General features: G+C 37.8%; 1 protein-coding gene across 2 annotated transcripts in view; it reads left to right on the top strand.

Moving 5' to 3' along the window:
* The window catches only part of VPS41 (VPS41 subunit of HOPS complex), a 101,634-nt gene that overhangs the window by 58,023 nt on the left and 19,921 nt on the right, over positions 1-23,690 (top strand). For both annotated transcript variants that reach the window (XM_069859794.1, XM_069859795.1), the window contains exons 11-19: positions 7,346-7,443; positions 9,666-9,795; positions 11,501-11,616; positions 13,205-13,261; positions 15,296-15,357; positions 16,120-16,201; positions 20,196-20,288; positions 20,788-20,915; positions 21,862-22,006. In XM_069859794.1, coding sequence (XP_069715895.1) covers positions 7,346-7,443; positions 9,666-9,795; positions 11,501-11,616; positions 13,205-13,261; positions 15,296-15,357; positions 16,120-16,201; positions 20,196-20,288; positions 20,788-20,915; positions 21,862-22,006 — 911 coding nt within the window. The remainder of the gene's footprint in view (positions 1-7,345; positions 7,444-9,665; positions 9,796-11,500; positions 11,617-13,204; positions 13,262-15,295; positions 15,358-16,119; positions 16,202-20,195; positions 20,289-20,787; positions 20,916-21,861; positions 22,007-23,690) is intronic.

The following is a 23,690-nucleotide window of genomic DNA, read 5'->3' on the forward strand; positions in this document are numbered from 1 at the left end:
TACAGTGCTAGAAAATTGATTTGAATTTCTTTTTGTTGACTTTTTGCTTTTTCATGTTCTGTTCTCCTTTGCTTTCTTATTTGTTTAGTTTAGGTAATATGATATATTTTAGTATTGCTGATTATAGCAAATATCTTGACGGAACTCACGTATTAAGTAAAGTGGGATTCAGAGGAAATTTGGAGGGAAGACGGGGTATAAACAAAATGTCACAATTGACCCCAGAAGCTTCTTCTGGTGTAAGGAAGTACCTATGAAGAGGTAGTGCTGGGAAGAGAAACAGGGCCTCTAGGATGCTGCAGACCAGAGTGATGAACAGTCTGTAAACTTTGGTGCTTTCTTGTCTTGACTGTAATGACTGACTTGAGTCAGATTAGAATGGCGCATAGTATAAGTGTGTATTCTGCCTTTTGATTTCAGAAAAAAACCTGGGTTTAAATAGCTTCTGAAAATCAACTGGGAGACTTGTTAAACTGTATAGGAACTCTGGATACTAAGAGACTGTGGCGTGCCTGACAGTTAACTGCGACCTGAAAGCTATTTGTTGTTTAAGATTATGTAGTCCCTAACACAATAATTAGCTGTGGAATTCTATGATATTTTAGAGAATTTTGTCAAGAAGTTGTTCAGTCTTGAATTTTAGCCTCAGATCTTCTGTATAATCTTGTCTGTACCTGTAAGTAGCTTTCAGAAAATAATTAAATGGTGTGACGAGTGAACAGAGGCAACGTCTAGTTCAGCTATAATGTGTCTCCGTGGAGAGAGCCAGTCTCACATCACTGTCTGTTGGAACTTTGTTTAAATACAGAAAAAAAGCTATCATCAGATAATTTAGGTGCAGACCTGAAGGTGGAAGTAATTTTTTCATCTCACATTTTTAGCCTAATATCTTCTCTGTACTCTTGAGGACTGGTGTTTTATCTCACTTAAAATGTTAATGACGTGCTTGAGATTTTTCTTTCTGGTTTCAGGTCAGAGCAGTGAAACAGCTCTGCCAAATGCAGCAGCATTCATTGGACTGTGGGTATTAAATTGGGAGGGAAAAAGAGAGAGACGTTATTTGTTCAATTCTCAATATAAATTACAGTAACTTTTGATGTAGTCATATAGGAGGTCTTCTTGCGAGCTTGTGTCATGCCATGGCACCTATTTCAATTTTATTTCAACTTTACTTTTAAAAAGTGTAACTGGAAAGTCTGATATTACTAATGAGCAGACCAACAATCAAAATAGTCTTTTTGCAAGACCATTGAAATCATAAGTGGATGCATAAGCTGATACACTTTCTTAATTTAAAGAATTCGAAGATAGCACCCTTCACTGGCAGGATAGCTGGATATCCTTCAGATGTTTTGACTCATAACATCTTGGAAAAATCTTATGAAAAATGAAACCCATGAGACAGTATAACTTCTGTCATGTTTAGTGGTGTAGGGTTTGGGGTTTTTTTTCCCCCTCTTCTGCTTTTAGAGTTTTGCACCTGGCATGAAAACCAGGAGTGGAGTAGGGAACTTCATACTTGCTTCTCTGCTTGTCAAGGTAGTGCACATGAAGTCTGTGATACTACAGTGTTTTCTCATGTTTCAACAGTGTCAACTTTATGCTCTTTTAGAGCCCTTCTGAGGGCCTCCAAGTCCCACGGTAGCGTATAGTAAACTGTGATGGCATTAGTGTATCACAAATGTTTTTTCAGTGGTTTGCAGCCCAGTGAATAAGGAAACTGAGAATTTCCTGCATTGCAAATTAGGTACATAGGATCCTGTGTAACACTGTCCGCCTCATCTTCTGATTCTGTCTTGACACATAGCTATACTTACTGTGAGGCAGGAAATAAATATCATGTTTACCATTATGCTAAACCAGATGGCCTCTAGTGTTGGAAAGTTACATCACTGAACTGTGTCTAGCTGTTTTATTTTAAAGAAGATAATGCTGTGATTACCTGAAAGAGAAATCAAATGAATTATACAGGTCTCACGCACTAAGAGCTGTATGGCATTGCTAGTTTTATTTACATCTTTCAGTATATTAATGGTGCTTTTCTTCAATAATCCTTTCCATTGTCTCTGGCTATACGTTACAGTTCATTGCCTCTGTGGGTCTTCATTCGGTGTTGAAGATAAACTCCAGAGAAATGTTTCTATTTAGGTTTAAATGAATGTTAGCTGAGCAGATCCTATCAGTTTAGCTCTGTCAGCTACTGCTGTGAAGTAGTGTATTGATTAGAAAGTATTGGTATTGAATTACAGGCTTAACATGGACTAAATGCCATTGTGATCCTTCTTAAAGAGTGCTTGACCTCTGTGCTCGCTCCTGATGCGTGTACAAAAGCTGTAATGCTGGACAACTTCTGGTCTGAACAGGGAACCCTTCCTAAATGGGAGCCCGAGAGAAGGCTGGTTGCTAATGAACAAATTTCCTCGTTGCCTTTTCAAAATGAAACACGTCATCTAGTCTTCGGTGGTCCAGCGGCTTGGGATTTAATATACTTCTATGGAGAAGTACTTTATCTCTGCCTCAGTCACTCAGACTGTTAATGATAATGGAAAATAGAGATTAACACTGGAAGGCAGTAAAAGACTTCACGTCAGTTATAAACTTCCTATTCAATTTATTTTAACAGAAATTTTATGAGAGGAGTCTCAGCTTAATTCCTGGTACCAACCAGACAACAATTCCTCTTGAGCTCTAGTCTCTCCTCTGCTTTCCTCTGAATTGCCCACAAATTAGAATTTCAGTGAAGCAAGTCTGCTGCACTCTGAGAAGCAAATTGCCAAAAAAAGAGGAAAAAAACACAGCTCATTTATATAGCTGATTCCACTTAAACTTTTGCTCACCTTGTTTTACCACAAGCCAAACCAATCATTTAAAATTTCTTAGTAAAATTAGTGAAGACTATCAGGCTGCTGAATATTTTCCCTGTTGGTTATCAAAGTTTTCTTAGTTCAATTGGTAATGGACAGAAGAGTTTTTCAGAAAATGAGCTTTGAAGTTTGAAACCTAAGCTCCTGACTTTCCAGGTGTCATCAGGATTCCACAGGATTTCTCTAAAGGTTGTGTGTGTCTGTAGCTAGAGAGTTGGAAGGGCAATTTCTGTATTTGTAAAGGTGATTTTTATTGCTATGTGAGATGGCACGTGGGTAAGATGATTTCAGCACCACGGTAACACTTTTATTTTACACGACCTGACTGCAGGTAGAAAAGCGAACTGTAACAGTGCTTACAGTAAGCAAAATATTTTTCTAATTTAAATGAAAGAGTAGACCTCACCACGTGGGTGATTACTGGCATGATGAGGTAGTGGACTTTTTTCCTAATGTTTCTGATTAGCGTAATGCTGTAAGTGAGATAAATTGTTTTGTTGCAAAATACTTGCTCTAGTCCATTCGTTACTGCGAGCAATTATTTAGACAATAGCTTTCAGTGACAGAGGCTTTATAGAGCTTTGGGTTTGAATCTAGCTGGTGATTTTTATTCAGTGATCATGTCAATTAACAGTATCAATTTCATTGCCCGGCTTTGCTTTAATGAAAACACTCATGCTCTTTGCTGTGTGGCATTCAAAGTTATATATAGAATGGTTGCTAAAGTGGTTGCTAAACTTGCTTTAAAACTTTTCTGAAACTTCAACATTTGAACAAAATTAAATTTAAATATGACTTTTCCAACCATTTTCATTATAAATAAATGATAGAGGACATGAATTCCAAGTTCAGAAACATCAAGTTTTGCTAATCATTGATGTACAGGACCTGACATTGATTTTAGTCTTGCTCTTCCTACTGAAATTCAAGGAAGGGTAGTCCATTAAAATGCCATCGCAGTATGTGTATGATCAGGTAAATAGTTGCTTGATTTCACAGCTGGCAGTACAGGTAGAAAATTTGCAGGGACCTCTAAGGATATTTGAGCCCAAATAAAGGACCTTCACGTGGGTTACTTCATGGCTCCTCCACAGAAGTTTACAGTTCCTTCTGAGACATGGTTGACATTTCTTTAACTGGGCAGATCCTGAGCTTTCTTCTTGGGCCTCTAATCAGAGGTAGGTCTGCCCTGGAAAGCTGAATATATGAAGACTGTTGTGGAGTCTTATGGGAGATAGAAATCATTTGTAAGGAAATACTTAAATGCCGGGGCAGGTGTTCGTACATGAAGATTTTAAGAGAAAAGTACAAATATAGAAAAAAATAAGATTTGTGTTTTCTTCAATTCTTTCATTTCAACAAAAATATACCATGCATATTCATTTATGCTTTGTGATTTGCTTCTATCCATCTAAAGACAGTTTAAGTGTTACTTATATGGGACCTTTTCTGACCCTCTAGCTGGAACTGAACGCACATACCGTGGAAAAAAAGTCTTTTTATGTTTTATATTAAATGCAGCTGCATGAACATGATCGTAGCTATGATGTGTACTGAGGTGTACTGAGTTTTTTCTGCATAAATAACCTAGCTCGGTAAAAGCACTGGTCAGGGAGATACCATATTAAAAACAAGGATATGCTGTACTGTGACGTACAACAATGACTGCAGATTTTGCAAAAGCACCTGAAGTAGCTGGCTAAAAGGTAATTTTCGAATGTATAATGGCATCATCCCAAGAGCTAACAGTGCACCAGAGTTCTAGGTCAGCCGGGGCAGTTTGTGATGCTTTGTGGCTCTGATGATGATGATACATGAGTGGGCTACCTAAAAATTAGCTTGTGCACTGGCTTTTCCATTTCTTTCATAGAATCATATGGAATTAAAGAAAACAGAAAAAAAGACTCTTTCTTTTTCTCTGTGCACTAAGTTTCACTTCAATTCTCTGAATTCTGGTTCTGCTTCCTGCTTACTTTCTCAGAAGACAGAGTTGAAACCTTGACCCCATTGAAATCATTGGCAAAAACCTCTGGCTGTAACTAGAATTTCACTCTCTAAATTTGAAGTGGAAAAGTAGGGGGGAGGCGGGGTGTTTTTTTCAAATTTGATTAAACAAAATAAACTTCTTTTAGTTTCAGTCCACTACATGTGTGTGGATCTTTTATTCCCAGAGAAAGTTGCTTTGTAGGATTTGGGTAAATAGTATAGCATATATTGTTTTATGTCCCTAATGTGGTGTGTATCATCCATTTTGTTTAATGAACAACAAAAATGATTTACAGGCTTCTTTTTGCTTCCTGGTGATTTCTTTGACAGCTGTACATAGAAGCTGAACATAAAGTAGGTCCACTGTCAGCCTGTCTTTTATCTTCTCTTATGGCAGGCATTCGTGACATGTGGCTATACTTCGGTCATTCCCATTTACTTCGATACTGCATTTGTTTTAATTGTTTTAGATCCTTTTCAAATTAACAGCATTTTTGCAATACCTCTGTGTTGGATTTTCTGGGGGGTTTGCCCTTGATTACAACGAAGTGTCCAGAGACCAAGTCAAATTAACCTACTAGTGTTCTGTGCAGCTGTAACTTCTATAATTTTTTTCAGCAAAGCATTTTTGATTAGCTGCATCAAAGGTTTTTTAGTAGGTCAAGAAACACTGTCTATGCTAGCTATTCTTTGTTCAAGTCTGTAGCAGCAGAGCTGAGCGTTGTGTTTCAGTGAGGCCTCTTGAAGAGGATGAGCTGAGAGAAAGCTGAAAGTGAAACCAAGGAAACTAAACTCTATTTAAAACCAAAATTTGAAGTGATTATTATTACATGTTTATTTATTTCTGTCTCACAGAACAGTACTACTGCTTGATCCTAAAGATGCCATTACGTGACATTGCAACCATTTTCATTGGCAGATGAACTAAAGTTCCAGTGAAAGTCAAAGAAATACATGTGGTTTTATAAAACTGTCCCCATAATGTTTATAAATGTACCATTCTCTACACTGTTTTCCTCTGCAAATTGAAACTACAATGTTCTTTATGCCTCCTCTTCTCACTTTTTAAAGTTGACACAAAAGTTCCTTTGCTTGTCCTTCTAGCCAGCATTATGTATTTAACTTTGTATTTTCTTTTCCATGTTTTTCCTTCTGCCTTCCATATTCTTTTAAAATGCAAAATACTAAATTTTAAACTGGGAATAAAATATATTATGTAGGTGGTTTTGATGTCATTTGTTTAAAATCATCTCACAGTAATCTCATCAGTCTTGCAGGCTAGAACTAAATAATTATGTACATCTCCCCTAGAAGAGATTGAATGCTTTACCTTGTGCCATGCATTGCCCCTCCAGTGATGTCAAAGAGTCAGCAGTCATTAAGAGAAGGCAGTATTTGTTTATTCACTGAGAGATAGGTGCCAAATCTGTAATTTACTTTGCAGCCTTTTTCTCCCCTTTAGCGGGAGAACAAGCATTTCTCCTGTTCCTTATTAATTACCCTAGCTAAAGAAAATAGCTTTATTTTTAGTGTCATCATGCTGTATTTTCTGTTTGCTTTACTAAAATAATTAGTAACTATTTTAGTAAAGAGTGGATATTAGTAATGTAGCGTGCTAAGCAGTAAGCAAGGAAACTTTCTTTTTTTTGCCTACTTGTGCTTATATTCACCAAAACCCATGTTTTGAGAGAAAATGGTGATGTATCTGATATTTTTGTAAAAGCTTGTAGGTAAAAGCTTTACTAATATAACCACTTGTATGATTCCTGTCTTGGGCCTCATGAGGGGGGAACTCACAAGAAGGGCTTCCCAAGTGTTGAATGCCTGCAGTGTAAATCCAACAGATTAAAACTAAACAGCTATTTCTGTGGCAGAGATCAGCTTTAATGAGCCTGTTTGTAAATACGGTTCAGCACCCTCTTATTTTCTCAAAATATTCATGACATAAGTGTTTGATTTCAAGACCAGTTTTAGGAAATTACATTTCCAGTTTTATGAATGAGAAAAGGGACTATTTAATTATATGTTTTCTTTGTAATGAGAGTATCTGTAAATCTTCCTGTGACGTTTAAGGTGATGATAAATAATGATCCTGTATTTTCATATGTCATACCAATAGGTGTAGCAGGTGTGATTATCTTATGGCTACATGAGCTTGCTGCAAATATGAAACCAGTGAAGGTGTTCCGGTTATTACCTATTTTATTAAGTTTTTTGAGTTTGCTTCATTTCAAATGTTTCATCTCTAGCACATACTGGAGCACAAACATTTCTTCTTGCAAGCTTTAATGGAATTTAGTCTGTTAAATGTAGTTTTTCATCTCACTAATCCAACTGGGAAGTCCATAGGTTTGTTATATGTATTGAGTCTTCGTTTCTCTGAGGTGACACTGCATGCTGTTGATTGCCACTGAAAATCAGTTGCTTGTTTTTCTTAAGGAGTAGTTCATACATACTCATTTATTTAACAATCTGTTGTCTTTCTGTTTTTTCAGTTTTCCAGTTCGACACAGAGTTCTATATCAGTGGACTTGCACCTCTCTGCGACCAGCTTGTTATACTTTCATATGTAAAGGAGATTTCTGAAAAAACGGTAATTGTTTTTATGTTGCAGTTTCTTCACAGCACTAAACTACCCTGTGAGCTGGGGCTTAAACTAGACACACAGATCTGATTATCTCTGAAAGAATTTGCAGTGAACAGTGATAGTGAACAGTGCTTGAAACTTCTCTGACCTGTAAGATAAGGTCAGTGACGGTGATGTTGAAGACTGATATACTTACCTTTCACAAGTCCTGCCTGAGTTCCTTTGTTTCTTGCAGGAAGCAGAGGAGGGCTCTACCTAGTCTTTCTCTTTCCTTTTTAATTCTGTTTTTGTCCCCATTTCTTTTTCTCTCTTTTCTCTGTATTTCTTCTGGTGCAGAAATAGCAGAAAGAAAAGGGATCTTTTAGAGCCATAAGAGGGGCTTGATGACACTGCATCTTAGAAGGAGTGGGGTGGGCATGATTGCAAGCAAGTGGCATCATTGTCTCTCTTGCTTCCAAGACCTTTAGTCACGTACACCCAGGCAGGTGTGTAGATGGGTAGAAATTAGAATTCATGTCAGCTGTTTTTACGGCACGCGGGTGAGTTTCGTGTCTGTCTCCGACATTTATTTCATATTGCCAAATAAAAGGCAAGGCAATGGAGGAAATCCTTGAAGTTGCAGTGTGAGAATGGCAGATGCTCTTGATCATTTCTTTGATAGTATGTCTGCATCAGAAAACCATCACCATAGTAACCTTAAGCAACTGGGTGCACAAGTTGCTAGGCAATGAAATGCTGTAGGTTCAAACAAATGCTCAAGCCTGCTGAAATCAATAGGGTTAGCTTTTAGCACTGCTTCAGGATGTAAGATTATTATTTCTTTATTTATATTAAGGAGAAAAATAATGTCACAGCAGTGTTTCCCAAGAGAGCTGGTAGTCCTCTAGTGCAGGTGAATCAGTGAAAGAACAAATGGGATAAGGAAGGGGGAGGAAAAGATAGGTTGAAATGCAAGGGAGCAAGGAAATTGGGAAGCCACTGTTAATGAAGAATTAGCATTGGAAAGGAGGTAGTGACTGATAAAGTTGTTCTAACTGCTCCAGAAAAGAAAGATGAAAGAATTTCAGGTGGTATAATGGTAATAAATCACAAGGAAGAGTTGGGGGTTTTTTTCATGTATTTGCTTTTAATTAGCCTTTAAAAAAAAACTTTGAATGCTGGATTTCACTAAGTTCTCAGTCCTCTAGGTAACTCTAGCGAGGAAACAGAATTATTCCCCTTCGTTTGTGTCTTGGCTCTTTGGAGCCCGAGCTGAGTTTTACACAGAAGTGCTGCTTGCTACAAATGCTGTTGGGTTTTGAGGAACACTGTTCTTCCTACGTTTGAATTCACAGCTTTCAAACTACAGCTTCCTACTTGTTACAAACTGGATCAGAATTGAATTCATGACTTGTTCTGATATTTTTTTTTCCCCACTTGCACTGTAACAGTTAAATTGATAAAAGACCCAAGTGTTGCTGCAGCTGAGTGGGTAGGATGGTGCTGTATAAATCCACTTTGTATATCTCCTCACTCTTTCATTCCGTATTTTGTTACAATTCACAGCCAGAAGTAGAAAATAAAGGATTATTTTGGACTTCGACTTCATTAAAAATACAGCTAGTTGAAGACAGTGGTTTCCCTTGGATAGAAGATGAAAATCCATGATGTCATCTTACCATAACCACCTGCATTGCGCTTGAAAGTTTATATTACTCAAAGATAATCAGCACAGGGAGGCTTTTAGATTATTCTTTCCCTACTGGTGCTGGACACCTTAAAATGCAAACTTAAATACCAGCTAAAAAGTTCAGAATATCATTGATTAATAGAGTTCTGTCCTTTGGGGCCTGTGCCCAGCTGAGAACGTGTCTTAAATTATTCAGTTGCTTGTTTGAATGCAATGATTAATGATCATTTGTACTTCTGTGACCAAGAGCAGAAAATTAGTGAACAAACTCAGGGGAAGGGTTAGACCTAAACGTCATGTCTTGCCTAAACCTCTTTCTCTGTGCTGATCTGTTCAGGAGAAGGAAGCCAAGAGCAGAAATAGCTTTCCTTTGTGTTTCAGATGAGGTTACACCTACTCTGTGGAGCACAGCTTTTCACAGCTGAGTACCCAGTACAACGTACTGGACTTTGAGAATATCTGCAGCTGTTGAATTTCAGCCTTGTTTGTAGATGGCCATTGCTTGGCATTGATGAGGTAAGTCATGTAGGATGCAACTAAGATGTTTACATTTTTCTAGGAAGTGGAGTGTTGTGCAAGGCCTAGACTGGATATTGTACAACCCCTACCTGAGTCCTGTGAAGAGATCTCTTCTGATGCGCTAACAGTACGAGGATTTCAGGAAAATGAATGTAGAGATTATCATTTAGGTAGGTGTTCTTAATACAGTTTTGTTTTATTTTCATAACTTGGTTAAAAAAGACTTGATTTGGGAGGGCTTGCCATCCTTTTTCATTTTTATGTCTTCTTGAATAATTGTCTATAACTACGTATGATACTGAAGTGTGAAATGGCAACCTACAAGAACCAGTCTCATGAAAGAAAACAAATGTGCATTTTTAAACACCATGATTTGTAATGCCATCTATTTATTCAGACATACGGGGGAAGGCAGAAATATAGATCTCATTTAACGTCCAGGATCATGGAAGGCAGTATTTTTGATGGAGATATATTCAGGATGTGATCCGTAGGAGCTCTTGTGTCTCTTTGGACACCCAAGAGCTTTAGGAATAGTAAAGCAAGTGATACAGTCTCTGGAAAAGCTGCTTAGAGACAAAGATGGAATAAATGTTGTTTCAACAGCAAGATGCACCTGCATCAACTTAAAAGGGCCACTAATACTTAGCTTCCCTGTACTGACCAAGCTGTCAGCATAGAACAGACCCCAGAACAGTAAAATTTAATGAATAGAAACTGGAGTTTAGCAGGTTCAGCTTAGTAGATAGATTTAATTATGTAACAGGCAGAGATAGTAAGCCCTGGCACAATATGTACCACTCTTTAAAATAAGATGGGATGGTTTTCTGATATATGTGTTGTAGTTAGAAAGATGCATGGCAAAGCTGATGCAGAATTCCTCGGTGAAGATTATGTAGCTGTGTCATACAGAAACATTCCTTCTGGCTTTTAAAATCCGTGAATCTGATTTTTAAGTATCTTCTCTGGCAGCATGATTCATATCATAGGCTTGGTGGGCCTCTTTGTGTACATCAATGCCCTTAAGCCACTAGAAATGTAGTATATCTCCTCCTTATCTCCCAAACATCTCTGCAGCTATCGATAGAAGTGGGATTTTCTTATACCTGTCCCTATGCAGAACAGTGATGTGCACAGTTGTAATTCTGTGCTTAATGAATATTCTAGTTAATATGACAAGTCTAAATTTTTTGATGGCTTTAAAACAAGAATTATTTTGTGAATTGCTTACTAGTTCAGGTATGTGTGTATAAATACAGATAAAGGCTGAGGAATTTTTTTTTCCTGCACCTACAAAATATTGATGACGTTTCTTCATGGGTTCTGTGGAAATAATAACTATTCTGACTTGTCTTCTGTGTTTGATTTTACCTATAAGTACATTTTTACTTTGAGCTTACTCAAAAATAAAGGCTTATGGTATAAGCAAATGCATTATATATATAACCTTAACTTATAGCATTGAAAATGCATTGCTGTGATGATGTGCTGTGTCCCCAGAGGTTATGGCATCTATCATTTATGCTCTTGATGGCCTTGACCTTGATGGGGAGGATAAGTTTATTGCAGGCTATGTAGTGTAATAGTCCTCTAAAAGTATAATAATGTGTTCTAAACCGTCATAAACTTTACACATAGTGGATGAATCAGAATTGGCAATAAGCTGTAATGATTTTATTTTGAAAGCTATTTTGCCATTTAAACCAGTTTTAATTTATTGGAAAATACAGCTTTCCAAACAAGCATTTTTTGCAGGAGTAGCCTTGCTGTCTTCCTTGCATCTCCTCTTTTTAAATTCCCCTCAAGGGTGTACTAAAAAGCAGAGCTTTACTTAAGGAAAATATAATAATAATAAAACTGTGTATGCTTTTGCAGAGTATTCGGAAGGTGAATCACTTTTTTATATCATCAGCCCAAGAGATGTGGTTGTGGCTAAAGAGCGGGACCAAGATGACCACATCGACTGGCTTCTTGAGAAGAAGAAATACGAAGTAATTTTTACAACATTCTTTCCTTCAGGCTTTCTTGGTTAGAAATTGGAGTGGGACAATGAACTTTACTGGACGATTTGAATTGGATAGTTTCTATTCCTACAGTCACTGACTAAATGCTTGTAAAGGGTAGGAGTTGACTATACATCTCTCCATCTCTCTGGAGAGTTAGTCTTCCTACTGAAACAACTGAACTGAATTGCACCCAAGTGAGGTAGCTGAAGTAGATGCAGTGGATACTGCTCTCAGCATCAGATATGAAATGTATTAGCTGTCACTTAAAATTATTAAAGCTGAGTTTTGGCTTTAAAGGAGCAGAATAATTAACTAATGAGCTACATGGGTATTTTTCTAGATATATCCCAACTAAAGAAGGAAGGGAAGTGGCCTTGGTAGGCAATATTAGGTTTTTCCTCTTCTATATTGCTTCCACTATAGATCAAAAAGGTCGTGTTGGGGTACTGAACCTTGCTCCGTGTTATGTACCTTCAGTTTTGAAGTTTTTAGAACTAAAATCGTATGGGCTTAAACTTTAGGTATTGGTCCTGAAAGTAGTGTTACTCACAAAAAAGCAGAGCCAATATGAAAAAAACAAGAGTATACAGTTCCCCTGGAAAAAAGCTGCTCAGTATTTGGTTGTGTAAATATTTGTGTGTTTCAGCATGCCTATCTAAACACGTAAAACAGTAACAATAAGATCTTGCAGACAATATCAACATGCAGCCAATGTTCTGGCTTCTGATATCCTGTAGTTAATGACTTAGAACACTTGCTATGATGTGTAAAGTAACTTGCAAACTCTTATTTATGTGTTATTTGTTGGACAGCCATTATAAGAAAAAAAAAGTGGGAAAGCCATTCAGCACACTTTCCTTTCGTTAATGCAGTCATGAAATTCCTTATGCAGATTTGTTTAAATCCTTGTGGATGTATTTGCATCTGAATAGCAAACTCCTATGATGAGTGCAGTTTTGCAGTTTATGTAAATCACAGCATTTGGTCCCTGAAGAGTCCAGTAATTTGCAAGTGACAGCTGTGTGTGCGCCTTTATGGAAGCCTTTCAAGGTAGTAGATGGCTTGAGTGTTATGATATATATGTTAAAGGTTTCATTTTGTTTGTAAAAGTGCCAGCTTTGTTTCTGTACATTTGAAAGAAGTAGAAGGACATCAGATGACACTTAAATTTAAATCATCCTAACCAGAGATGACTTTTGAGCTGGGGAAAAGAAAGGTAGCGTTCCCCCCATCCCCTTTCTTGATGATTGTTTCACACGTTTTGGTAGTGAAGGATTCTCATTTGAAAATGATCCAATGCGATTGCATTGTCTGTTTCATTGTAATCTTGCGACTTGATCCTAATATAGTAATGTGGAGTGAACCCAGATGGAAACAAAAGTAGTTTTCTCTTTGGTTGACTGCTTTTGTTTGAGTATGAATTCAAAGCTGTTCATCCAACCATGGCATTAAAAATTCTTGTGTTTCAAACACCCTGCGCTGAAAAACAGTTGATTTATGCAGTTCTAGAACTTCCTGTATTGAAAGTTTGTGTATTTGGCTAGTATCTCTCCTTTCTGCTTTTTGAATATAGGAGGCTTTGATGGCAGCTGAGATCAGTCAAAAAACCATAAAAAAGCACAAGATTTTGGTAAGTTTCAAAAATTCTATTCAAAACAAAGTCTCTGATTTCTCTGAGAGTGCTGTGAGATGCTACAAATACATTCTCTGTTCTGTATTGCACCAAACAGTATCTATTAGGCCTACTCCAACTAGCATTCAATTTCTTGGTTTCAGCTGCAGAAGGGAACAATAGTGTGTGAAATATGAAATGAGCTGGATTTTATGAAGGTGCTGTTGACATTAAAAAGAAGAAAATTCCACTTCTTTGCTAGTGGGGTTTTTGTTTGCTCTTACTTTTGTATTAAATTTTCTGTTGTTCAAGTAACAAACAATATTACAATGTTAGAGATTGTGAGGGAGGCACATTTCTCTTTAGCTTTTACCTTGTACCTGTGATGGGGTTTTGGCAGGTGCTTAAAAAGTGCAATTGGAAGACCTTTTAAATGATGTTGAAATTCAGTTGCAGTTTCACATCTAGTTTGCTCTTGTTGCTTTGCAATTCTCATTATTTTATATAGTTAAGCTCCTTTTCTCCTGTACAGGTATTTCACATATTTATAGTCCCTACACAGAACAACAAAGCATATTGATGTTTAAGAGAAAAGGAGGATAATGTAACAGCCACAAAAGCATCACTAATTTTAGCTCTTGTTCGTTTAAATTTACCTCCATGTGAATACTTCAGTATTTCATTAGACTTGCTGCTGCTTTAAATAGAAGTTTGTATTTTAGTAGTAGGTGTTAGAAGATGCTAACTTTTAGCCAGATTACTGGTATGATAAGCTCACTCTGTATCAGTGTGGCTGCTCTGAGACCCTTGCAAAATATGTAAACAATTCTTCTGTCCTGGCAATACAAAAGGACTAAATAGAAGTGTGTGGGGAGGAAGAGCTTTTCTCTTGGTTTGCGAAATTTGCTCCCCTAGGATGAAATTCAGTGGGGGTATATACAAGCAGAGCTGTTGAGTGTTTGATCGCTAACACAAAACCCATGGAACGTGTTGAGGGAAAAAATGTTGACATCAAGCTCTAAGTGAAGGATTAGTGATACAGGGATTTGAAGTAACTCATGCTCTCACTGCCCAGCAGCAATCAGACCAATGATACTCCACTCACACTACCTGATAAGTTTAGTAGTCTTGGAGATTTTTTAGGTTGCAGTCATGATCACTGTCCCTCTGCACCTCTTGAGCAGAATGCAAGGGTCCTAAACACCTGCAGACACAGAGCTCCTTTCTGTGTACTCTCTGCTCTGCTCACTGGGGAGCTGGCCTTGATTTTGATGAAAAATTTTATGTTGTACCTCAGAAGACCCAAACAGTTTCTTTTGTAAGAAGCAAGGACTTTTTTTTTCCTTGTACATCCTTTTTTTGTTTGTTTGTTTTTCCCCTGGAAACAATGTGCTTCTAGTGGTGTGCTTCTTAAATTATGCAGTGAGTACACTGGACTGTGTATACTTTGACACCTGCATTGAGATTATGCAGAAGGCATGATAGTTTCACCAATTTTTAGTGAATTGAATACCTACCAAAATAATTTTACAGCTGACCTGTGTGATAAATGCTGGAGAGGGTAATTTAGTATGTAATAATATGTAATAATCTTGCTAAATTCTCAGTAATTCCTTTACGTTATGGAGCAGCACTAGGATTTATTTTCTCCATCAGCATTTTTCAGCCCTGCAAACTTTGTGTTGACAAAGAAGGTGTCTCGTACGATGGCTGATGGTTTTATTTTTGAGATAACTAATGCAGGCACTAACTGATCAGCTGTGTGTTTTAAGCAATCCTTAATATGCAGAGGTAGCACACTCTTCCCATTGTCAGTGTTATGAGAATTATCTAAAAGAGCATCTTAATTTGAACCTGTGAGTGATGTAGGCAAGTATTTTTTTTGTTGACTGATATGCGGACTCAGCATCTAAAGGAGAACTGAGGGTACCCACTTCGGGCCTGGTGCTTGACTTAACAGTGGTGCATATAGCTGGAATGATGGTTATTGTGGCAGTCAAGTAATTAACTTGCAAACATTTATAACTAATTCCTTATTTTTGTTTTCTTTAGGACATTGGCTTAGCCTATATAAATCACCTAGTGGAGAAAGGAGAGTATGACCTGGCTGCTCGGTAACATATTAAAGATTTTCTTTGCTAGCTAAAATGTCTCTATGTGAGGAAAAAGTGAAAGCAAGTTATTGATTCAGAAGTATTTTGTGATGTTGATTTTTCTGTGTGTTCTGGAGTTTCTAAAGATTCACAAGATGCAGATGTGTTGCTGTGCTCTGTATTTTCTTGCCTGTAGCAACCTCAAGGTTACTGAAATCTTTATAAAGTTTAAATAGAATTGAGACATGTATTTTTGAAAGTAAGCCTTGATTTCTTTCAGTCACACTGGATATTCAAAACTGAGGTTTTCTTTGGATGTGGATAATCCTAAGTTCATTAGTGTGTCATTACTTGTAAAACCATTGGAAAATAAATGGCAATTACATGGGTGTAAACAAAAATGTCAGATTTGGATATCTAAAGGATCAGAAATTAACTGTCATTTGTATTTTTGTGTATGTGTGTATGTAAGCATATATTTTTAAGTGCTCACTTTTACTCAGTTAAGATTTAAAAATTTCTCTCATAAAATTAATATGGCCCTGATCAATAAAGGGGAATGTATTGTAAGTAGTCAAGTCCTCTTGGATGCAAAGAAACTAAGATCTGAAAAGTGGAGTACCTGGCTTACACTGCTTGAAGCAACATATGCCAAAATGCATGACCTTTGAAAGTGTCTTGAGAGGGAGCAGAAAGGAGAATGGAATCCTTACAGTAATGCTGTCACATTTGTATCATTCTGTATACCTACTTTTGTTTTCTTTTCTTTGATCTTCCTTGCAGAAAGTGCCAAAAAATTCTCGGCAAAAACATAGAACTCTGGGAATTTGAAGTTTACAAGTTTAAAGAAATAGGTCAGCTTAAGGTAAGTTAATTTGATTCTCTGAACTCAAGTAATTGGCATGCTGTATTATTTCCTGCATGTTTTAACCAGCTATGTAAAGGGTTATATTTAATGACACTAGTTTGGGAGCAGGACATAATGCTGCACTTGAAATTTCTACACCAAAATCTCTAGTTGTACTGTTGTCATTCAAATTGATATGGGCATGTTAACAAGCTTCAAAACAGAACTGAAGATATATCACATCCAGGTACTCAGCTACCTATTTTTAACTTGTTGACAGCTTGCAAGTAACAGACTCACTCTCAAGGCCTTCACTTTCAAAGATGCTTACAATGAAGTACATCTTTCCCATTTACTTATCACTCCATTCCAGCATGTCCTGAAATATTGTACCCCTACTCACAAGGAAAATATCCTCTGTAGGTGCCAGCCTCTCCTCGAAGTCCAAGTCCCTTGCAACAGACACACAGCTTTAAGTGTCAAAGAATAGTTAAATTGCAAGGTGACAAGGAAAATCTATGCAGTGTGCTAGGAAGTGAAGCAGTCTGCCCTGTCTTGCATTTTCCCCCGTTAGCTACCTAACAGCACACTTTAAATGTGAGATTCTCAGTTAATAAATTGCCCAGGACATAAGGCTGTAGTGCTGTCACTGCCAAACCAGTAGAAAACATTATTGCACACTCCCTTTGGTAATGCCTATACGTTTGTTTCTGAATTTTATGTCTTCCTATTCAAACTCAATGAGCCAAAAAGGACGTATTATTAAGATCTCACAGTATGCAGTCTGTTCCTCGTTTTCAGCTGTTTAATTCTGTTCAAAGAGCAAAAGTGTTTCAGTATTACAGTTTTCAGAAGTGTCTGGCTTTTGTTTTAGAGCCACGCCAGTGTGAGAACAGCCTTATCTTTTGTATGAGTTCTTAGCATTTCAGTGCACTGTCACCTTGAAAGATGAGAAGTCATGTTTCTGTCTCTATTTCAATCTAATAAAGGACCTGAGTGCAGGTACAGGTGAAATTCTGATACTGTTTTTCTTAGTCCTCTTGGGTTTATTTTGTTTTTCAGATGCAAGTGTCTGGAATGGATGTTTTTCTTGTCTCCACTTATATCATCCAACAGACTGTAAAATATAAAAATATTTGCAGGTTTGCTGCAAAAACATCTCTGCTAAATTACTGCCTTTCTAAACAGTTGGTTGTTTTCAAACCCTTGAAAGAGGACTTAGAAAAACATAAGATATAGTCTGTTACATTACTCATCTTCAAGCTGCAGTTCTAGAAGATGCTTTTCTTATTTTGCTATTTGAATTTCATGTAACTTGTCCCAGGTTCCTAAAGGTATCTGAATATCATAAAGGATGAACTAATTTAAGCCAGATCTAAATGAAGTGATTTTTGAAATGCTTGGGTTCACTTGAATGCTGTGTGAAATTTTTACCTATTTACCTAACCAATGTGTATTAAACACAATAGCATAACTGGGCTAATGGCTTTAAGTCCTAATAAGGGGAACCTGTTTGAGATTTGAAAACAAATTCTATATTGAAAGGGGATTTTCTTACAGAATTTGCACTGCACATAAGCATTTGCCTGAAATCTGATGTTTCCAAGGGTGGTTTTGAGTATTCTGTGCTGAAGATCCTTTTTGGCAAACAGAGGCTGCATTTTGGTGTCTTGTTGTCTCTCTTGTCTTCATTAAATGTCTTCAAACAAACCTTGTTACGGCAGTTTCAAGATTTTTGAGCCTTGCAATGATCTCTTCCTCTCTTTGTCCAGCAATGGTGGCTTGATGGAGTTAAGTGCCTGTGCTCAGGTCACTTAAGCATAAGATCCAATGTCTTAGCTCGAACAGCTGAGGAAGGTGGATTTGAAGGAAGATGCCAAACTCTGCAAGTGCAGAGGGATGTGTTCTGTTCTGTTAACAGCAATGACTTTCAGCTGGGATGCAGAATGATCAGCAATGGGGTACAGGTGGCAGCAATGCATTAATGACCAAAATGTAGGCCAGAGAATACATGAAAGACTTCACCTGACTGTAGTGGACATAACATAGAGCAGCATTAACCAGACTCTCATCTCATAGTTATCCTTTGACAAATAAGTAATTGTAGTCCGGCTTGTTGGTGAGATGTTTTAGGCTATCTCGTATCAACTTTTATATGGGTTTTCTTTTGTATGCCCTGTCCTTATACCTATTGATCAAAAGTCAGAAAGCAGGTCCTAAGAAGAAACAAAGGAAGAAAATATTTGTGTATAGTGTCCTTTTTTTCATTTAAAATTGCTTTCCCCATGTGGTTGTGAAATTAGTACAAAGGCATTGTGATTCTGGACCTTTTTTTGTCTGACTTCACTACTTAACTACTGCTTAAAAATAAAATAGGATGAGATTGCAACCTGCAGCATGGGTTTTAGTTCACCTTTCTGCCTAGGCTTAAAAATTACTTGGATACTGGTCCCAGGAGCCAAACTGCAGGAAGTGGTTGAGCCTTTCCTTCAAAGCAGTGCGTCTGGGAGCAGGAGAATTTTTCTTCCCAAGACAGCCTGGCCCTCGTGCAAGGAGGCAGCTGCACCACTCCACAGCTCATTGAGTGGCCGAACCACAGCCAAGAGTTACAGCAAAGCCTGTCAGGCAAGGCTGTTTATTTAGGAGGTGGCAGGAAGGTAGAAAGTTGGTATGAAAACAGCTGTTGGAAAATGTCCTCTGTCTTCAGTTCTCTCACTGATGTCCAGCTTGCTCTTCTTATGGTATGAAGAGGCTTTTTTTAGAGGACATTCAGGAATATGATTCACCAGGGCGGCTGGCAAGACTATACCCTGAGTTAGCTATTAATGCTGTGACAGATGGTGGGAGCTGATGTTGGCAGTGCACTACATTTGAAAGACTAGCCAAGCTCAAACAGTGTGAGGAGAGAAGAGGTCTCCTGTGAGCAATGAACTTTTAACTTTTGCAAAGTCATTGACAATATTTTTCTTATTGGTCTTTTATTTTTACCTCCTTTTTCTCCTGTGCATGGAAGACTTTAATGGAATATGTAACTTAGGCAATTGTTTTGATTTAAATACTAGGAGAATTTGTAGTGAATAGTCATTGCTGTCTGTAAAACTGCACAAAAATTATGTAGTCAGATGTTACTTCTGGTTTGTTCATGCAACTTCAGTAACAAAATGCTACTGCACCATGTACTATGAGTGAGCAACAGGCAACATCTCTGAGCATTCAGAGCAATTTCATCAGTGTTAGGCCATCAGCTACAAATCCCGAAGTCCCAACACATCTGGAAGTGGTAGAGTTTATTTTGACAGGCAGTAATAGCTTTGGCCTCTAGTTGCTAGGAATAATAGTGCTAATAAGATGCTGTGATGAAATTCCAGGGTATGAGCCAGTTGAGTCTGGCAGGTTCTCGTCTCCTGCCTGCGAGAATGAGGTTCCTTTATGCAAGGAACTATAGAGCAACAGATCACATGCCTTCACCCTTTTCATGGAGAGATATATTCTCAAAATAATTTTCATTTGGATATGTAAAAATAATTGGCAAAGCAGAACTCTTCATAAAATGCAGGGACTTCACAGTAAGTCATAAATCAAAAGTATGCATTTTTCAGCTAATGAATTCTTATACCTTTTCACAACATATAAGATCAAAACTGGGAAAAATGGATTTTGAAAACCTTCTTCTCAGGGGTCTTTTTTGGGTTTTCTTTTCTAAATGACTAGCAGTAAATATTCAGTCTTAGAACTCTTAAGAGCAACGGCGGATTCTCCCATTCTAACTAGTATCTTACCACTGTCTTTCTAATGTAAATTCTTTAACCGAATTTCAATGTGGGCAATCCTAAAGTAAATAACTTTAGGATACTGCTTACAAATACAAATATACCATGCTTCCAGTGTTTATCAAGAACCATATTTTGCACGTAGCTTTGGGGGTTTTTTGTTTCACAACAATTCGTTCTATCACCAGTGTATCAGCATATGTCATTACCCTTCTGACGCTTTATTCTCTTTGTTCCTATAGGCAATTAGTCGTTACTTGCCTAGACGGGATCCAGTTTTGAAACCTCTGATATATGAAATGGTCCTACATGAGTTTTTGGAGAGCGACTATGAGGTACTGCAGCCTGACATGCCCACATGTAATAACTGTTGCCAGCAAAACACCCACAGCAATGTGGAATTGTCATAACGAGTTCTCTCTTGTATTCAAACAGTTTTGCAATGGACAATTTAATGATAATGATATTGATAAGAGTAAAAAGGTGAATTGGGGTTTGGATTTTAATAGAATAGGTAGAGTGTTCTTCAGAGCACACAGGTACTATGAGATCAGTTACTGATTATAAATACTATTATTTTCTAGTTTGTTTAATGTAGCACTAGTGGCTGAGGTGCTGCACAAAGCCTACAGCACCTGAAAGAGTGCTTCATGAATATTAATAACATTGCCTTAAGAAGGAAAATCTGTGTTCTGTGTGTCTGTGGGCATGTGAAAGTGGCTTTGAGGTGAAGCACAGCAGGTATCATCTCAGAGGCTTAGCCAAAGCTTTGAAGTTTTGCAACATTCCTTAGGCAGTTCTTTCAATTTCTGTTACAATCTCTTATACTTTTAGGGGTTTGCAACCCTGATAAAAGAGTGGCCTGGAGATCTCTACAACAACACAATCATAGTTCAAGCTGTAGTGGACCACCTAAAGAAAGATCCACAGAACAGGACTTTGCTCCAAACACTTGCAGAATTGTGAGTACAACTTCAAACTCCTGTTACAAAAAGTAAGCTTGAAATAGTGTAATATATTGTATAAATATTTGCCTTACTCTCGTAACAGAAATATATTCTTTGCAGCATTCTACAGAGTATTGGACTTCTCAGCTCTCCTCTCTACTGACTGCATAGCTTGGCAGTTCTTTTCCCTTCCGTATAAAGTGTATGCTGATTATGAAAGCAGAGAGTTTAGTATAAGACTGGATTTGCTACTCCTTTTTGTAAAGCAAACAGCTAGCATTTCTCTTTATGCTGTCTGAGGAAGCCTTTTTTGTGAAGTATGCATTTCAGAATTACCCACATGAAAATAAAATGGTGGTTTTCCCCCACTGTTTCAAAAGTAGTATTTTTAGGTTTACTGCCTGGCTGGAATTATGTGACTGGAAAATGTGTCAGAACTGATCTGGTTCTAGGCTACTTCGTGCAGGCATAAAACTCTTTGGTTTTCTCAGCCTGATTCTCATGTTAAGTTCTTTCCATACTGCTTGCTTTGAAAAAGCAGAGCTACTGTTTATTGCTATGTAACAGTCTGTCCCAAAGTTTTAAGAGAACAATGTTTTTTTTCATCTCTGAAGAGAGTTCCAATTAGTTTCCAAAAATAGGAAAGCTAGGGTTTTCTGTGGCTTCCCCTGTGGTTTGAAAATGCGGAAAATGATAATGCAGAGAACTACAGGTCAGAACACAATTGTGATGACTGATGTAAATTAACAGAGTTGCCCAGTGTTCTATTTCCTTTTACCAAAAGTGAATCACCACAGCCATTTAGATATTTATGAAATCAAGTAACATCCTAACAAGCTTTACATCCTAGAGTACACTTGTATTTTCCTTCATAGGTAATTTTCCTACACTTCAATATGTAAGATCACATGTATTATAATGTCGTATATAACACATGTATTATAACGTCGTATTTTATCAGGTATACTTATGACCAGCGCTATGGCAGAGCCCTAGAAATTTACTTAACTCTGAGGCATAAGGACGTCTTCCAGTTGATCCACAAGCACAATCTTTTCAGTTCTATCAGAGACAAGATTGTTCTGCTCATGGATTTTGATTCAGAGGTATGGTGATCTTAATGATTTTGTATTCACTTTCCAACGGAGCTATTTTAGCAGATTAAAAATAAATGAGCTGAAGACAGCATTGAGGCACAGAGTGTGTTTGTTGTTTATGCTTACATTCTGGGGTAAGGAAGAAGATATTCACCTACACTGCAAAATTAAAACAGGACTTTCCCCTTGTGTGCCTATCGTGACTGTGGCTGATGACTGCATTATTCTTTAAAAGTCTTTTGATACTACCAAGTATGATCTCGATAATTTTTCTAGGTCCTCTGTTAAATAGATTGACACATCTGTTCTCACCACATGGACTTGTGAACATTCAGCTCGTCCTTTACAATTTCAGTGTCCACAAATGGAAAGTCACTGTTTCCACTCTTATCATCCTCCAGCTCAGGGAAGCAGGCAGCACATGATCTGTCAGTATTATTAAAGACTGATGCAAAAAATGCTTTGCATGCCTCTGCTTTTTCTCATCCCTATTAGTAGATGACCATCTTCAACAGGTATCAGTCCAACATTTTCTTCAGATCTCCTCTTGCTGGTAACATATTTGAAATTATTAACATATTTCGAAAAGCACTTCATGTTATCTGAAACAACACTGGCCAGTTTCAACCCTTAAATGAGCTGGTCTTTTGTGTCTTCTCACTGTATATATGAACCACAGCTCTACACTCTTCCTGCAAAGCTTGACCTTGTCCAGAGATCATACGATTTCTTTTTCCTCGTGACTTTACATGGAGATCACTGTTCAGCCAAGATGGTCTTCTGCCCCTCTTCCTTGACTTAGGACACAGTGGGGTTGCCTGCTTCCTGTGCTTCTGAATGATGGTTGTTAAACACTGGCTGGCACTTGTGAACTCCTAAGCCCTCAAAAGCAGATTCCTGGGGTACTTTGCCAAATAGCTCCCTAAATACCTTAAAGTTTGCTGTCCTGAAGTGCAGGGTAGGAACTCTGGTGTTCTTTTTCCTTATTACAGTGTAAATTTTAAGCTTCACCATTCCGTGATAACTGTGGCCAATACAGCAACCTACCATCACATCTCCCATGAGTCCTTCTTTACTCACAAACAGCATCACAAACAGATGACCTAGGAGGTCATCTTTCCTTGTTGCCTGACTGAATACCTACAACAAGAAATTATCTCCTACAAACTTCATTTATTTCCAAGACTTGCTTGTTAACAGCAGTATGATATTCCCGGTTCATGTCTGGGAAGTTGATATCTCCCATAAGGACAAGGGCCCTAACTGCCTGTTGAATAACTCATTAGTGCTTACATCCTGGCTGGGCAGTCAGTGGTAGACACCCACTACAACATCTCCTTTGTTTTTCGTCCCCTAATCCTCAATCAGAGGCTCTCAACCACATCACTACCAACTGCAAGGGTTGTACAATCAAACGTCTCCCTTACATACAGTGAGATGCTTCCACCTTGCCTGTGCTGCCTGTCACTCCTGAACAACCTCTATCCCTCCAGCACTCCAGTCATGGGACTCATTCTACCAAGTCTCACTAATACTAGGGACGTAGTAGCTCTGTGAACTTACTAATGCTTCCAGTTAATCCTGTTCATTTCTGCAGGGGGTGTGTACGAGTATTTCAGATATGCTCCCAAGCCCTCCATGCTCCCAGGAGCAGTGTAAATGTTTCCACTAGCATTACTACCCTCAGAGGATG

The sequence above is a fragment of the Phaenicophaeus curvirostris genome, chromosome 6 (assembly GCF_032191515.1).
Source record: "Phaenicophaeus curvirostris isolate KB17595 chromosome 6, BPBGC_Pcur_1.0, whole genome shotgun sequence".
Lineage (NCBI taxonomy): Eukaryota > Metazoa > Chordata > Aves > Cuculiformes > Cuculidae > Phaenicophaeus > Phaenicophaeus curvirostris.